At 39.5% G+C, this 17,149-nt stretch overlaps 2 protein-coding genes across 2 annotated transcripts; one reads left to right on the top strand and one right to left on the bottom strand.

Annotated features, from left to right (window-relative positions):
* The first annotated feature begins 10,457 nt into the window (after positions 1–10,457).
* Positions 10,458–11,616, top strand: LOC143613640 (E3 ubiquitin-protein ligase SIRP1-like). The gene has a single exon (XM_077087295.1). The coding sequence runs from the start codon at positions 10,470–10,472 to the stop codon at positions 11,544–11,546; it is 1,077 nt and encodes a 358-aa protein (XP_076943410.1). The 5' UTR covers positions 10,458–10,469; the 3' UTR covers positions 11,547–11,616.
* A 1,432-nt stretch (positions 11,617–13,048) lies between these two features.
* Positions 13,049–15,688, bottom strand: LOC143613647 (pyruvate kinase, cytosolic isozyme; the record flags this gene model as incomplete). The annotated part of the gene is made up of 2 exons (XM_077087301.1): positions 13,049–14,013; positions 15,227–15,688. Coding segments are annotated over 2 exons (1,275 nt in total), but the record flags the coding sequence as incomplete, so codon positions are not given.
* Between the last annotated feature and the right edge of the window lie 1,461 nt (positions 15,689–17,149).

Below are 17,149 nucleotides of genomic sequence, written 5' to 3'. Positions count from 1 at the left end.
TCTACGGCGAAAAACCCTCCAGTGGTCTTAAGCTTATGACTTGCGCCGAAGCCCAAAGACTCATGCGGAAGAAGTGTGTTGCATTTTTAGCCCATGTGGTTAAACCCGATGAAGGAAAGAAGCTTCGCGATATCCCTGTTGTGCGTGATTTCCCTGAAGTTTTCCCTGATGATCTTCCTGGTATCCCTCCCGCTCGTGAAGTCGAGTTCCGTATTGATCTTGTCCCTGGTGCTTCCCCCGTAGCTAAATCTCCTTACCGTCTTGCGCCCGCTGAGATGCAAGAATTGGCAAGTCAACTTCAAGAGTTGACCGCTAAAGGATTCATCCGCCCTAGCTCTTCGCCCTGGGGTGCTCCGGTGTTGTTCGTTAAAAAGAAAGATGGTACGTTTCGCATGTGTATCGATTACCGCGAGTTGAACAAACTCACCATTAAGAACCGGTATCCCTTACCGCGTATTGACGACCTCTTTGATCAACTCCAAGGTGCCTCTTGTTTTTCCAAGATTGATCTCCGCTCTGGCTATCACCAGTTGCGCATCCGCGATGAAGATGTTCCGAAGACTGCTTTTCGAACTCGTTATGGCCATTTTGAATTCTTGGTCATGTCCTTCGGTTTAACCAACGCACCCGCCGTTTTCATGGATCTAATGAATCGGGTGTGTAGGCCTTTCTTGGATAAATTCGTAATTGTGTTTATCGATGATGTTCTGATTTATTCTAAGACCAAGGCCGAGCATGAGCAACATCTTCGGTTGGTGTTGCAAAAGCTTCGAACCGAGCAGCTCTTTGCCAAGCTCTCCAAGTGTGAATTTTGGTCGGATGAAGTACAGTTTCTTGGCCATGTTGTGAACAAGATGGGTATCCATGTCGACCCATCCAAAATTGAAGCAATCAAGAACTGGATTACGCCATCCACTCCTACCGAAATCCGTTCCTTTCTGGGCTTAGCTGGTTATTACCGGCGCTTCATTTCGAACTTCTCGAAGATCGCTTTGCCTTTAACAGCTCTGACGCACAAAGGTAAACCGTATATTTGGGGCTCGAAGCAAGAAGAAGCCTTTCTGACGCTCAAGCGTCTGTTGTGTGAAGCTCCTGTTCTTGTGTTACCTGAGGGTAATGATGATTTTGTCGTGTATTGCGATGCATCCAACCAAGGTCTCGGTTGTGTTCTTATGCAACGAGGCAAGGTTATCGCTTACGCATCAAGGCAACTCAAGGTTCATGAAAAGAATTATACAACTCACGACCTCGAACTAGGCGCAGTTGTTTTTGCCTTGAAGATCTGGAGACACTACCTTTATGGTACTAAGTGTATCCTCTACACTGACCATAAAAGCCTTCAGCATATCTTTGATCAAAAGGAACTCAACATGAGGCAACGCCGATGGAGCGAACTCATCAGCGATTACGATTGTGAGATCCGGTATCATCCTGGTAAGGCTAACGTGGTAGCCGATGCGCTCAGCCGAAAACCCAGCCAGCTTAACTGTATCTTGCCGCGCACCCAGCTTCACTTCGCGCCGATCCAAAGCAACCTTGAATCGCGCATTCGTGACGCGCAGTGCGCATCCATCAGTAATGGTAACCTTCGCGCCGAGTTAGCGTGTGGCGCGGAAGCGCATTTTGTGCCCAATCTGAGTGGAATTCTCTGCTATCTCAATCGCATCTGGATTCCCTTTGATGAGAATCTTCGCGCTGATATCCTGAGTGAAGCGCATAAATCTCGATATTCCGTTCATCCTGGCGCCGATAAAATGTACAAGGATTTGCGCATTACTTATTGGTGGCCCGGTATGAAAAAGGATATTGCTGTGTTCGTAGCTAGATGTCTGACTTGTTCTAAAGTAAAAGCTGAACACCAACGCCCATCTGGTTTGCTCGAACAACCAGAAATTCCTATGTGGAAATGGGAAGGTATAGCGATGGACTTTATTACCAAGTTAACTTTGACAGCAAGCAAACATGATAGCATTTGGGTAATAGTGGATCGTTTGACTAAGTCTGCTCACTTTCTGCCCATTCGTGAAAACTACCGTGTTGAGCAACTCGCGCAGCTTTATGTCAAAGAGATTGTCTGCCGTCATGGTACTCTTTTGAGCATCATATCCGATCGCGATGGCCGTTTTATATCTCGCTTTTGGAAATCTCTCCAATCTGCGCTAGGAACTCGCTTGGACATGAGTACGGCATATCATCCTCAGACTGACGGTCAGTCTGAGCGAACTATTCAAACTCTTGAGGATATGCTCCGATCTTGTGTTCTTGATTTTGGAGGTAATTGGGATTCGCACCTGCCTTTGATCGAGTTCTCTTATAATAACAGCTATCATTCCAGTATCGGTATGGCCCCATTTGAAGCACTTTACGGTCGTAAGTGCCGCTCCCCGATTTGTTGGAGCGAAGTGGGTGAAACTCAAATCACAGGACCCGAACTTGTTCAAGAGACAACCGATAAAATCGCCAAGATCCGTGATCATCTGCTAACTGCCAGAAGCCGACAGAAGAGTTACGCAGATCGCAGGCGAAAGCCTCTCGAATTTCAAGTTGGTGATCTTGTTCTCCTCAAAGTGTCGCCTTGGAAAGGTGTTGTCCGCTTTGGGAAGAAAGGTAAGCTTGCTCCTCGATATGTTGGGCCATTCAAGATTCTCGCGCGTGTGGGGAAAGTTGCCTACAGACTTGACCTGCCGCCCGCGCTCAGTAATGTGCATCCAACGTTCCATGTATCCAATCTCAAGAAGTGTTTAGCTGACGAGAACCTTCACATTCCACTTGATGAAGTTCAAGTTGATGAATCCATGCATTTCGTTGAGAAGCCTGTTGAGATTATGGATCGCGAGGTTAAGCAAACCAAGCGCAGTCGTATCCCTATCGTGAAAGTTCGATGGGAGTCCAAGCGCGGAGCCGAGTTTACATGGGAAAGGGAAGATCAAATGAAGATCAAGTACCCGCACCTGTTCTCTGCGCAACCTACTTCGAGATAAATTTCGGGACGAAATTTCTTAAAGTAGGGGAGACTGTGACATCTGACCCGATCCGACCCGACCCAGGTACCCGTTTCTCTGATCCGATCTCTTTCTTTTATGATTTAATATTTATTTATACTTATATTTTACTTTTAATAATAATAATATATTTTCTTTCCCGCCTCTTTCTCTCTCTTCCTTTCCGCCGTCCCGTCCCTCTTCTTCTTTCTTTCCGCCTTCCTTTTCTCTTGTCGCCGTCCCGCCCTCCTGTTTAACCCCTCTGCCTTGTCTCCCTCTTTTTCTCCTAACTCTCCTTATCCTTTGTTTCTTCCCGCCTAAGGTTGTCTGCGCAGCTCCACGCGCCAGACTCCTTACAAGGAAGCCTGCGTGATGACCAGCTGTTCCAGCGATACGCGAGACGAACTCTTCTCGCAGCGCGCTAAGAATTGTAATTCTTCTCGCAGCGCGCTAAGAACGGTAGTTCTTCCCGCGACGCGCTAAGGATTTGTAGTTCTTCTCGCAGCGCGCTAAGAATCGTAGTTCATCCCTCGACGCGCGAAGAATTATAGTTCTTCCCGCGGCGCGCTTGGAATTGTAGTTCCTCCCGTGGCGCGCTAAGAAATGTGATTCTTCCCGCGGCGCGCCTTAGTCTTCTCGCGCGCAGTTTTCTCGCGCTAGACTTATCTTTTCTTCTGTTTTGTCCAGCCTGTTTGCTTTTGTGTTGTCTTACCTTCTGTGCTGTTGACCTAACCTGCCTTATGTCTGAAAAGTTACTTTCGGCGCAGCATGCGCACCAACCCCATTGGTTGACAGAAAAAGTGACTGACATTATCTTTTGAGATCTGCTTTTTCCATGCTTGACCAGTACCTTTATCTGAACCGCCCATGCTTTTACTGTTACCTGTCAGCTTTTCCCTTGTCCCCTGCTGCTGCCATATCTTTCCATATCTTTTGCTTTTGTTTTCTTATGCTTTTTGATATCTTTTGCTTTTGGAATCTTTTACTTTTTGGAGATCTTTTCCCCTTTTCTAGGGATTGTGTTCCCTAGGGTTTCCCTATAAATAATAATGTTATTTTCTTAACACATCACACACAAACACTTATTTTAACCCCCTCTTGATCTCTCTGCCGCCTCCCTCTCTGCCTCCGTCTTCCTCCCTGTTCTGCCCTGTTTTCCGGTAATATATCTATTATATATAATAATTTGTTTAAGTTACTTATTATTTATGCTAACTTATAATCAAGACTTAAATCAAATCATTAAAACAATAATCTTTAATTATAGGTTAACTTTGCTTGTTTGGTTCTTGCTTTACCTATCTTCACATCGTTTATCAAGTGAGTAATCTCGTACTAATCCCTTTTTATTTTTAACGTTTTGGGATGTTCATGTGTTCATACAAACTTAGAGTCTTAAACTTGTTTATGAACTTTAGTCGCGCAGTATCCCATGTGTTGAGGACGTAGACTTGGCTGTTTATTTGTATGTGTGGATCATTAACCGTCTTGTCGGTCTATTCCGCAGTTTTCATGGTACCATTAGATGAACACGGGAGAACAATCGTTTATGATTTCTCTTTTGTTTACACATGCACAGTTTGTCTTGTTTGTGAGCTCAATTGTGAGCACTGGCAGTCTATGAATCTTAGAGTTGGTCCCGATCAGATTACACCCCTGTTGAAAACCAGACATACACATGTTGCGCGCAGATTTATTGTTATCTATGTATTAACTATTAAACTTGATTTCTCACCAACACGCAAGTGTTTGACGTTTATTTTAACACATGTTCAGGTTTGCAGTAGCTGTTTTGGAGCTCGTGATAACCTAGGAAGTTTTCTTTATTTTGGACCTAGATTAAAATGTATCAAGACAAGTTATTGCTGTTCGAATATTATGATTTATAATATATTGATTTATGTTGCTTTATGTTATCTTGTGTTTACGCTGCGCGTGCGCGAATGAATGTATTTATTAAATATTGACACCCAATAGTGTCACGAGTAATGAAACAATATGTGGCGCCCCGATGTATAATCCGCCTTTGGTCGGGGTGTTACAGATAGGGGAGACACACATTTGTAGATTTGACAAGGGTTTTTTTTTGTGCGAACGTGCAGTAATGTTTTCACGATGGATCAGGATGCATTAAAAGCTGTTTCAAACTAAGTGATCAAACACGAGAAAGCGTGTCTTGACAACCAACATGTAAACATTACATTTAATGAAATATATCAAAATGCCTCATTATACATGCACACATATGCATATTAATAGTTGTATATACTACAAAAGTTAATTTTCTTCTTTTTTAAATAAATGACCTATTTAAATATTTTGTAAGTCCAACTAACATTTTAGCGTGGTGGTAGAAGCACTTTGCTTCTTTGGAAGTGGACGCAAGTTCAATCACCACCAAAGTTGGGGTCGGACTAGGGTTGGCAATTGGGTACCTGTTAAATATACGATAAGACCTGTTAAGCAAAAAAGTGTGTAATGTGATTTTTGAATTTTCTTAAATAATTGAAATTAGTAGGCTAGACTCCATTGTATTCCCTTATTGGTACATGAAACTTAAAACTGTCTTGTAGTCATGACATATAAAGTAGTTAAACGAGTCGTATTCATGTTTGATACTTGTTTTCAGTGCATCGCTTCATATCTGTTAAACCTGTTAAGACACGAATTGCCAGCCCTAGGTCGGTGTGGTTTACTATTTGGCATAACGTAATTTTCAGGACACCTCACTTGTGTCTTACTGATAGAAAAATTTGGGCTTTCCTGAAGAACCAAGTTCAATCCCCACTTGCTAAGCCGGCCTAAAGGGAGGGTGGGGAGAACGACGGACCAGACAAACTCTTTCAAGAGGACCATAATTGTCAGAAAAATATATTTATATTTCATATAGAATTTTGTTTTAAAGCAAAAGCTTGTAAAATGACTTATTGGTTGGTTGAAAGAACGCTTGATTATGGAATTAAAAGTCATGGGTTTAATTCTCACAAATGGTTTACTTTTTCTTTATAAAAGAAACCTTCATTTGTGTTTTATACGAGTCATTTAAGTAAAAAATTGTTTGTTATTATTGTTTTGTTTTGGTCCGTTTTCAGCTTTTGAAAGACAACCATATTGATAAACTAGGATAGAGCCCGTGCAATACACAAGTGGTTTAAAAAATAAAAACAAAATGGAATGTTGTGAATCTACAACAATTAAGAAAAAGAAAAAAAGCTAACATTAATTACTCTAGTTTAGTTGGTAAGCCTTAAGCATTTTAAAAGCAAGGTAGTGAGGTCAATTCCCACTAACGACATGTCACACCCCGACTAGCATAATGCGGAAGCGTAAAACGGGAATGTAACAGACACCTCTGGTATCAACAACATTGTTTATAAAGAAACATTACAACTAATTTACATTATATTACATTGGTCTATCTTTTATTACAAACTAGGTGTTACACCAAGATATACTCATAAGCTACTCTAGTCATACTGGTAGCCTTGCTTCTATTCACACTGCATCGATCACATTTAGTAACAGGTAGCACACAATCACGGATTTTTCAACTTCGGTAACCCTGAAAAGCAATTTAAAACGGGTCAACTACTGGAGTTGGTGAGTTTCACGAGTTTCAATAAATCAGTAATGAGTATTCACAAGTCAACACTTGTAATCATGAAACAAGTATGTATGTATGTAAATGATGTATGTAATGTAATTATGCTAAGCTACAGTGAAGCCTGGACTGTTCGTGCTGCGTGCCTCCATTTCCCACGCTCAATCAACCACTGTGGCTCCCCTTCCACCCACAACATGCCCCGGTAGCTATGTCTAACACTACATAGCCTGTATGTTTAAATATGGTCATGTGCAAACGGCGCTATGTGACACGGCAACCAGGCCGATTCCGTTTGGGTTTGTCAAACCAATAGTACTATTCACAAGCCACCGGCTCGAAGTTAATCACTGTGTTAGTGGGGACTTTCATGTGTTAGCACTTAGATAATTCACATCATCACATGTTTCAGGTATGTATATAGATATAAGCAAACATGCTTTTCACCCCAAAAGTTCGTAAAACAGTTTAAAAGTGGGGTCATGAAACTCACGGTTTAGTAGATATTCCGAACTGTATCGGCTCGTGGTTTGTTCGGTCCGCTATCAGTATTTCCTATAATCAATATTATAATAATATTAATATTTTAATATTATTATAATCTCAATACTAAACTGGGCTGTATAACTAATCTGGGTGTAGCTAGAACGCCCAGAAAGTGGCAATAGGCTTAGGTTGCGATGTTGTTCAATGTCTAATACTTAAAATTGAACTTAGCTCAGATTCCAGTTTTCCCAGCTAGGCCAAGTTGTTCGTTTACGCATTCAGAAAACAGTTATGGGAAAATAAGCTTGGGTAAATGTATTGGTTAACAAAATGATTAAGTTATAAAGAAAGATCACAAATTGGGGTCCCGGATTAGCCACGGGGCCCGTTTCCGTTTATTCAGTTTGATTTAAGAATAAACGCGCACAATCCACCCGGATTGTCCAGGTTTCTCAAAGAAAAGTTCATTTTTACTTAACTAGTCCAAAAATATGATTTTTGATCACTCTTGGTGTTTTGATATTCCCGCAGTTTCACTAGTCGCGAACTTGCCGGTTTTTATAAAAACTGAATTTGTTTAATATTCAGATTAGCATAATTAATTAATCGTTGATCATTAAATTATGAAAATTTAACCACTTATCAATTAAAATATGTAGATTTTTATAAAAATATTTCTGGAATTTATTTACTGATTTATTAATTTATAAAAATTCATTTTATCAGCTATATTTCGTTTGAAAATCGTCCGTTTACCCCAAACAATTTCCAAAAATTCACCAAAAATTCCTGAATACTCAAATCATGTCCCAAAATAACCTGTATCAATTCCAAAATGTAAAAAGCTCGTGCGATATTCTTTTCGGCCCAAATTCGGCTGTTAAAATTCACACGAACGCAAATAAACAAAACACCTTTAAACTTCTCCAAATGATCCCAAAATTCACATGTGATTAAAATACATCAAATCTGAGTTCCCAGAAAAATTTCATAATTTTTGAAGCATTTTAGCTATTTTTCCCAAATAAACGTCCCAATTCGGTAATAAATTCGCCAAATATTCTCGGATGGTCGAAAAATTACCAAATTTAAACAGGGACTCACTGACATGATTTCTGATGTCTCTGTAAAATTTCAAGTCCTAAAAATATTCACATCACAACCTTAACCTAAATAGTCCGTAAGCGAGTGTTTTGGCATTACCTTAGCGGGTTTGGCTCGTTTCCGACCTTTTAATCAAGTTTTCAGGTTCTTGTGCTTCTAAGCAAGCTAGGTACAAGTCCTATATCACAAACCAAGCAATATTTCATCAACATAACAGCCCTTAAGTTAGGGTTTTGGCTAGTGCACAAAAACGAACTTTTGAACCGTAAAAACGTCGTTTCAACCCTTTAATCCGTGTTTATGGCCAAAAAAATTATCAAAACAGGTTCCTTACCATGTGTATGATCAAAACATGTTTATGGACTATTTTTAGGATTTTTACACGGTTAGGAATGATTTTTAGTAACCAAGACATGTTTTTATGGTATTAAACAAGTAAAAAGCTACTTATTTAAGCTCCTTACCTTAGGTTTTCTTGCTGTTTTTGGCTGGATCAGAGTTGTATCCAGAGTTTTCAAGAAATTATGTGGAAAAATGGCTTGGATCTAGTTTATATGTGAAAAGGAAATAAAGGGGGGGTGGGGTGGCGGCTGCGGCCAGAATCCATGGGCCCATTTTTGGGCCCATTTTGGCCCAAGTTTCTGATTTCTCAAGCCCAAAACGAAAAGCCCGGTCCAAATTTAGTTCGGGTTCGGTTTTTGGCGCTAAAAACTTATCGGGTGCGACAGACAGCGCGAAAACAAGTGTTTTTCGGCTAGTTTTGTGTAAAATTATAAAAAAATACTATACGTTTGTAAAAATCAAAAATATTTTCACGGATCGCTTAAAACATTTCAAATAAGTGTTTGGTAAGTCTTTTTCGGCTTAACGGATGATACAATGCTTGGTTTGTAACTATCTTTCACGTTTAAATCTATAGCAGGTGGTTAAACGAGCATGTTTTCGTTTAACTTGTTTGCTATCAAACTAAGGCCATATTTCTAATATTTTAGCTTGTATAGATCGTATATCACTTATAAATGGCCCCCCGAGATATCTGGGTCATAACCCGACCCGTTCGGTTAATCGTTCGTTTGTTACGCAAAAGGCGTTTATTTGCTTAATCGGTAAATACGTACTGAGGTGTACCTTGTTTTGGCTCAAATGTCACATGACATATTTTTTATTTTATCATTCATGAAAGGGAAATTGTAAAAATGAAAACTTGTACACTTGACAGCCTATGTGGAGGGACTAATTGAATGACACGTGGAAACATTGTCTTCCTTTAATAATATACGCAGATCGTCAAAAATCTATCACATAATTGGAAACGCAATTTTAGGAACACGTTTTTTACTCGTTCCAAACTCCAAAATTTTAAGTGATTCTCAAGGCGGCCTTCCCACTTGTGTCACATTGGGCGGTTATTGACAATGAAAAAATTCAGCTAAGCCTTGTAGAAGGTTGTCAGTCTAATTCCGAGCTCACCCGGGTTTTCGTCGAACCGTGTGTTACGCCAGAGATATCTGCATTTGTGGCGGTACAACGATTGTCAAATGACAGGCGGCAGTATGATTTCCTAGGAGAACACCCAAGTTAAACTCTGATGCCAGCGTGAGCTCGCTTAAGACAACATAGTCTGAACAAAGCTGTATATCGGAGCTCTCCAAATTAGAGAGTACAGTAACCTAAATACAAGAAATTCGCGGAAAAGTAATTTTCGGTGGCATTTTCCGTTTAAAAGTAAACGAACGAACTAGTTTATAGAGTGGTAAACAAAAGACGATAAACAAAAAATAAATAATTTTATTTAAGAATATAATAATGGTACGGATACAGAAAAAAATAAACGCGGTATTCGTTGTGAGTTTCCCACTTTCTCAGAAACTTGTTCCTCTTCCATAACCTGACACGTCACTTGGTGAGACAACCTTTCAATTTCAACCACAATTCATTTCAGTGTTTCATCAAACCCTAATTAACAAGATTCCCGATTTTCTCTCCACATACTGGTAATATTAATACTAATTTTCACTTCTGTTTGGTTTTAGTTTAATTTGAAGAAGAATTCGATCCAATTGTTTCGATTACGAACTTCAATTCATATATGTACGTCTGAAACAAATTTGACCTTTTGGATCTGGGTAATTTAGGGTTTTAATTTGGGGATTTTGTTGCTTGATTTCAGATTTAGGGTTTTTGTAGTTGATGATTTTGATTTCTAGGGTTTTATTTGCCAGATCTGTAAAATTAATAATGTTTGATGATAAGTTGATTATGTTTGACAACCTACAGAGGTTGACTTGAAGTTAGAGATGGAGGAAGATAGAGAGTCAACAAGGTACTGGTGTCATCAATGTAACCGGCAAGTGGTTCCGGTTTTAGGGGTGGAAACTGTTAAATGTTCATCTTGTAATGATGGGTTTGTGGAGGAAATGGAAGGATTAGTTGGTGATCCGGATGTGGACTCGGACCGAGACCGTGCGCTTTCGTTATGGGCCCCGATCTTGCTCGGTATGCTGAGTCACCGACGTGGTCGTAGGAGGTTCACGCATATCGGGTTTGATGACGATGAGGATGACCATGACCGACGTTTTGATTCTTTGGAGAGGTACCGGCGATACCAGTTTCAACATCCTGTTGAGAATCCTGATATTGATTCGGACCGGGAGATTGAGGCTGTCATTAGGTGGCAGCGGCATCGGCGGAACGCTGCTGCATTCCTCCACCTCGTGAATGGTGCTCGAGGCGGGGATGCGGCTGATACTGAAAACAACACGGATACTGGACGCGAACGGGTTATTTTGATTAACCCGTTTAATCAAACTATCATCGTGCAAGGCAGTGGTGGGGGTGAAAACAACTCGTCTCAGACGCACTCGATTGGGTCTTTAGGTGATTACATTTCGGGTCCGGGGTTAGAGCAACTTTTGCAGCATTTAGCCGAGAACGACCCAAACCGATACGGGACTCCACCGGCTAAAAAGGAAGCTATTGATGCATTGCCTAATGTGACGATTGACGAGCCTTCGGTTCAATGTTCGGTTTGTTTGGATGATTTTGAGGTTGGAAGTGAAGCTAAAGAGCTGCCTTGTAAACATAGGTTTCATAGCAAGTGTATTCTGCCATGGCTTGACCTTCATAGCTCGTGTCCCGTCTGCCGGCTCGAGTTGCCATCTGATGAGTCAAAACTCAATCAAGAACGAAACGGGTCGGGTTCTAGTGAGTCCGATAGTGCCCACAATAATAGGTGGTTTTCGACTTCTCTTCCTTGGCCTTTAAGTTTATTCTCGTCTGCGTCTGGGCCCGAAAGTGGGAGTTTTGTGACATCGACATCGGGTTCGGGTTCAGGTTCGCCACCACGGGGTCATGGTGAGGAAGATGGTCACTAGACTGTTCATGCTCCTCTGCTCTGTGTAAGTTGGCTACTTATCTTTCTGCTTTGTTACAGAATGGTGTACATTATTAATAAGTGTAATATTGAGTATTGACAGATATGTTGCCTGCTTTGTACACCTATATGTATCATATTTATTTTATACCTTTATGTTTCATGTTTTTACTAGAAAATTAACAAAATTTTCTCGTATTAATCAGGAAATAATTGTTATTATATGTATGTTGCCAGAACATTTTTTCTGGGTTGTGTTTGGTTGTCGGGTCGGACCGTTCTGGCCTTCTCAGGCCTGGAATATCCAAATTTACTAAGGAATTCATTGGATATTTTTCCAGTATCCAAATATCCATGAAGTAATGGGTATCCGGATTTCTGGATAAATTTCCTACTTAAAAATTGATCATGACAAATGACGATTTGAATATGATGCAAACCTGGATGCCACTGAACCCAAAAATAGACCGATTCAGTGTCTGTATGGGGATTGATCCCAGAAATCTAATACTATTGCCAATTGCCAATGGTTATTGAACAAAACTGCCTCGCTACTGCTTTTGCGAATTATTTTGGTCGAATTGGGTTTAGGCAGGAATCGAGAGAGTGAACCAAAAGCATTTGCTCCAGGGATGTTTCGGGTCTGACTTAATTCCTTTTGCGAGGGTAACCCTTAACCGGGTTTGTATCAGATATAAAGGGGTAATTTTGTCTTAAAAAGCCTTTTCACATTCCAATCTCATTCGTAAAGTTATCAATCAAACATTTGAAGTTTTTAGTTGAATTAGCTCTACTTCCTTCAAATTCTAATTCTCCCCAAAATATTTCGCGAACCGAATGATCCCTTACAAAATCACCGTCTTATAATTCTACATTACAAAAAAATGTTAAGCAACCTACTTACCAGTGCAATACCTCGGATGACCTTAATCTTGTATATATGCCAATGTTTAGTTTTGTTAATCTTGTTCAGAATATCTTGGTCCGGTGCCTATGTCAATGAGTAATGCATGATGGAAACATAAACACCACACTTCATTTCATGTTACAAGTTGGTACACATGGGCAAATTGGTGCTGTAGCTCAACCTGATAATGACAAGACCTGTAGCCGAACGTTATGGAGTAAATTTGGAGCGGCTCAACCGGCCATGAATTGGCATATAGCCGAATGTTATGGAACGAAATAGAAAGACTTGTGGTGAGTCATTATTGAGTGAATTTTGGGGTTGCTCGAGCGGTCATGCCTTGACATATATAATCGAAAGTCATGGAGCGACTTAGAGTGATAATTTAATTTAACCAAATAAGGTCCATCGAGCCTTGGCAAGTTGCCTGTAAAAATTAAGTTCTACTCTCGACGTGTAACAAGTAAGAAGTTTGAGAGGGGACACACCAGACCTACAACATACCCTGCAAGAAGCGAACCCTTCGTAGTATACATAATTTACCAACCCATTGGATTTGAAACAGTCAGCTAAATCTTGGCGACCGTAGTTTTATATGCCAGAATATATAAAATCTCCCATAAAACATGGGCAGTTCAGTTTTTATCAATGGCGGAACCACTGACAGTAGTCTACTGATATTAATACATGCCAACAAACCGGCGTTACAGGAAACAAACTGTAAATAAACACGAGACCACTCGCGTTTTTACTTAACATTAACTATCTTGATAACAGATGCAGTCCCAACACGATGCAGAACCACAACGGCATCACCATTCTTGCAAAGTCCCTTAACTTTTGCATGCTGCAATGCGAATTCCAGAACCTCTTCGGTTGACTCAGCATGAGACGCTTTAGCGGACCCCGCAGATAAAACCGGGACCAAACCTCTGAAAATCAGACTATGCCTAGCTGGCGTCTCGTCACTGCACGACCAGTCAAAAGAGTCGGTTTTGATTTCGGGAACCACGACAGATAATATAGGCATTCCCGGTCTGTACTTAGCCACCAGCTTGGCGGTGCTTCCACCTCTGGTCAGAACCAAAATGAAAGTTGCTTTAGATGAGTTGGCAGTTCGAACCGCAGCCGAGGCTAAGCTCTCGAGTGGGCTCATGGGTATGGGCGCGTTTGCAGCGATTCTTTTGAAAACATCTAAGTAATTGATTGTGCTTTCGGCTTCAATGCAGATTCGGGCCATGGTTAGGACAGCTAGCTCAGGGTAGGCTCCAGCAGCGGTTTCACCACTGAGCATGACGCAGTCTGTGCCGTCTAGAACTGCGTTGGCTACGTCTGTGGCTTCGGCTCGAGTTGGTCTGGGGGATTTGATCATTGACTCGAGCATTTGTGTGGCAGTTACAACGGGCTTTCCTTGTATGTTGCATTTGTAGATCATGACCTTTTGGGCTAGGAATATCTTCTCGATTGGAATCTCCATTCCCAGGTCACCACGCGCCACCATGAAGGCGTCGGAGTTGGCTAGGATTTCATCAAAGTTTGCTACCCCTTCTTGATTCTCAACCTACCAAAGATGGTCACAGTTTTATGTATAATACTTCAGTGTGTAAAATCAGAATCAATGTGTTTTTGACACACATTAACGAATTATTTTCTTTTGACCCAAACCTGTTTTAACCCGCAAAAAAAAAAAATGTTGACTCAACCCAACATGTTTTGAGTTTTGACAGTCAAACTTCACTTAAACGTTTTTCAAACCCGTTTATTTGGATGCAAATCTAAAGGTGTAAACGAGCAGATTACGGATTTGAAATTTAAACTTAAATTCTAACGTTGGTCCCCGGTAGTGTTATTTATGAATGGTCCTGAGTTTAGCGGTCTGATGAGTTAGGAGGACTATAAACGAACCAAACGAACAAAAACAAGGGCATGCTCGTGTTTGTTCGTTTGACTTTAACCGAATACGAATATGAACACATAATCAAATAATTTTTTTTGTTCATGTTCGTTCGTTTAAAACTAAACGAACGATTCATGAACGTAAACAAACATATACAAACAAACTTAAACAAACATAAAAACGAACATAAATTAGCATCAACGAACACAAACGAACAAGTCTAATACATCACAATTCATCTAAACATATGTATTTATGTTTATGTTTTAGGCACTAACTACTTATGCATTTATTAAAAATAAAACAAACGTAAACAAATTATTATAAATGAATGAAGATAAACAGGCTTTCACGAACATATCATGTACAAGCAAAACATATGTTCATGTTTGTTAAATAAACGAACATCCCGCCAAACACTTGATGAATGTTTGATTTGTTTACATACCTACCAGTTAGTAAAGGGCCATTTTGGTCATTTACCTTAGGGACTAATCATATAAAAATGACTAAGGGCCTAGCTGTGTTTGCTTTCATTAGTCTTTTGAAAATAACCAAAATGCCCTCAATACTAACTGACCAATATTACACTGTTTAACCCAGGGATCACTATAAGATAAGTTTATAGACTAAACATGTAATTTTTTCTAAACTACAAGAACTGTTCAATTATAAATATACATAACATAATTATAATCATACTTATAATGTATATAAATTATCAAATAATTAATAATTAATAAAAGAACCAAGCTTTAGGTTTATAAGTAGAGCTCAATATGTGACGAGCTGAAGTTCGACTCGACTTGTTTACACCAATAGACGCAGTAAGTGCATTTAGAAAATGATGTAAAAAACCCGAATAACAAGAGCATACCTTTGACATAAGAAGAATGCTTTTGGCGTGCTCGCCCAACAACTTCCGAACCTCAACCAAATCCGACCCTTTGCGAACAAACGACAGAGCAATCATATCAATCTTATTCGGAACTCCCCATGTAAGAATATCCTCTTTATCTTTCTCAGTCAAAGTCGGTAAGTCAACGATCACTCCAGGAAGATTAACATTCTTTCTTTCACCAAGAACCGCAGTGTTCTCACACCGACAACGAACCAAACCATTTTCAGTGTCACAAGCAAGAACAGTAAATGAAATAGTGCCATCTGCACACAATATCACACTCCCTGGTTTTACGTCGTAGGCTAACTTTTTGTAGCTCATGCAGATCATGGTTTCATCGCCTTTAATGTTGTAATCGGTTGAGATGGTGATTTCTTGACCCTGCTTTAGTTGAATGGGCTTTCCATCTTTTAGAAAACCGGTTCTGATCTCTGGACCCTGATGAGATCACCAGAAGATTAATAAATGATACATCAGAAGTTAAAACTAGAAAAGGGTTTAAATATTGTCATACAATTCAGGGGTCTGCATGAGTTGGTTTTAGTCAACTGACATTTTGGTTGTCTAGTTTAAGAAACGAATTGGTATCGGTTAATGGGCTAATGGGCAGTTCTGTTACAGGTTTTGCATCTTGACCGGTTCGGGTTTATATAAATTGTAACGTAGAGTAAATAGGACTACCTGAGCTCGACTAGGTTCGAGCTCGGCTCGTTTTGGCTTACGTGAGCTCGAGCTTGTCTGTTTCAAAGCTTTTTATTCTAAAGCTTTTCATTATTTATTAATTAGTACATATTATTTTTTAATATTTATATATTTTGAAAAGAACCTTAAGTGATGTAAGCTAGGCTTGAGCTCATGTAGTATCGTAAACGAGCTAAAGTTCAGCTCGAGCTCGCTGTGTAGTGTGAAATCAATACACAGAAATAGAAGCCTAAAAAGGTTAAAACTAAAACTACACAACGCTAGGCTCGTTAAGACTTGACGAGCTTAAACAATCTTTCCATACGAGGCTAAAGCCCGGGTTCAATAATTAAACGAGTTTTATTTGAGGTTCAGGCTCGATAAGACTCTACTCTTTTAAGCTTTTTATCGATCCGATCTTAAATGGCTTGGCTCGTTTACACCAGTAAATAGAAGAAATAAAAAAATGGCCATAAAAAAGAAGTGAAATTGGTAACGTTAACCTATAATAATTAAGCTTGTTATTATAATAGTTTTTCTAGTCATGCCACATTTGTATGGAGAATCATTTATAAAAGATACGAGGAATTAAGTAAATGATGATAGATCAAAGTGACCCACCTAATTATATAATACGTATTTTTTGTACATCTGTATGCTATGATTACCTTCCTAAACTTTTAATTTGACACGTGTGTGAAACCACACCTCTTTTTATGTTTTTAAACATAACTTTTCATTATTCATTAACTAAAATATGACATCATACACGTGCCAACCTTGAAACTTCTTGTAACACATTTTATAAAACTAGAACTAGAGTAATCCAAGTGTTGGCCGTTAAAAAAAAAGAAGAAGAAGAATCCAAGTTTCAAACTTCAAAACATTGCTTAAAAGTTACAAAACCTACATTTCATTTATCAAGATTCCTCATTTTGGGACACATGGTTTGCCAAAAAGATGGAAAATTATTTTAGTACTTGTGTGTACTAAAATATGACATTTAGATCTATTAGAATACAAGATCTAAAGAATATACCTAATATAAAATTGTTTTTAACTTATTCATCTATTATTTTGTGCTTTTCTTACCAATGGCTTTAAAATTGTAATAATAAAAGTTTAATAACCAATTTTGTTTAGACTTTAGATATCTAACTAGTGTTGTAAAAATCATGATTAATAGTAAATTGGAGGGCTACTGATTTGTTTTCACCT

The sequence above is a fragment of the Bidens hawaiensis genome, unplaced genomic scaffold (genome assembly GCF_021521415.1).
Source record: "Bidens hawaiensis isolate Kalapana, Puna unplaced genomic scaffold, B.hawaiensis_p1.1 tig00037990_1, whole genome shotgun sequence".
NCBI lineage: Eukaryota > Viridiplantae > Streptophyta > Magnoliopsida > Asterales > Asteraceae > Bidens > Bidens hawaiensis.
The sequence above is the reverse complement of the archived record's forward strand: the minus strand, read 5'-3'. Positions and strand labels throughout refer to the sequence as shown.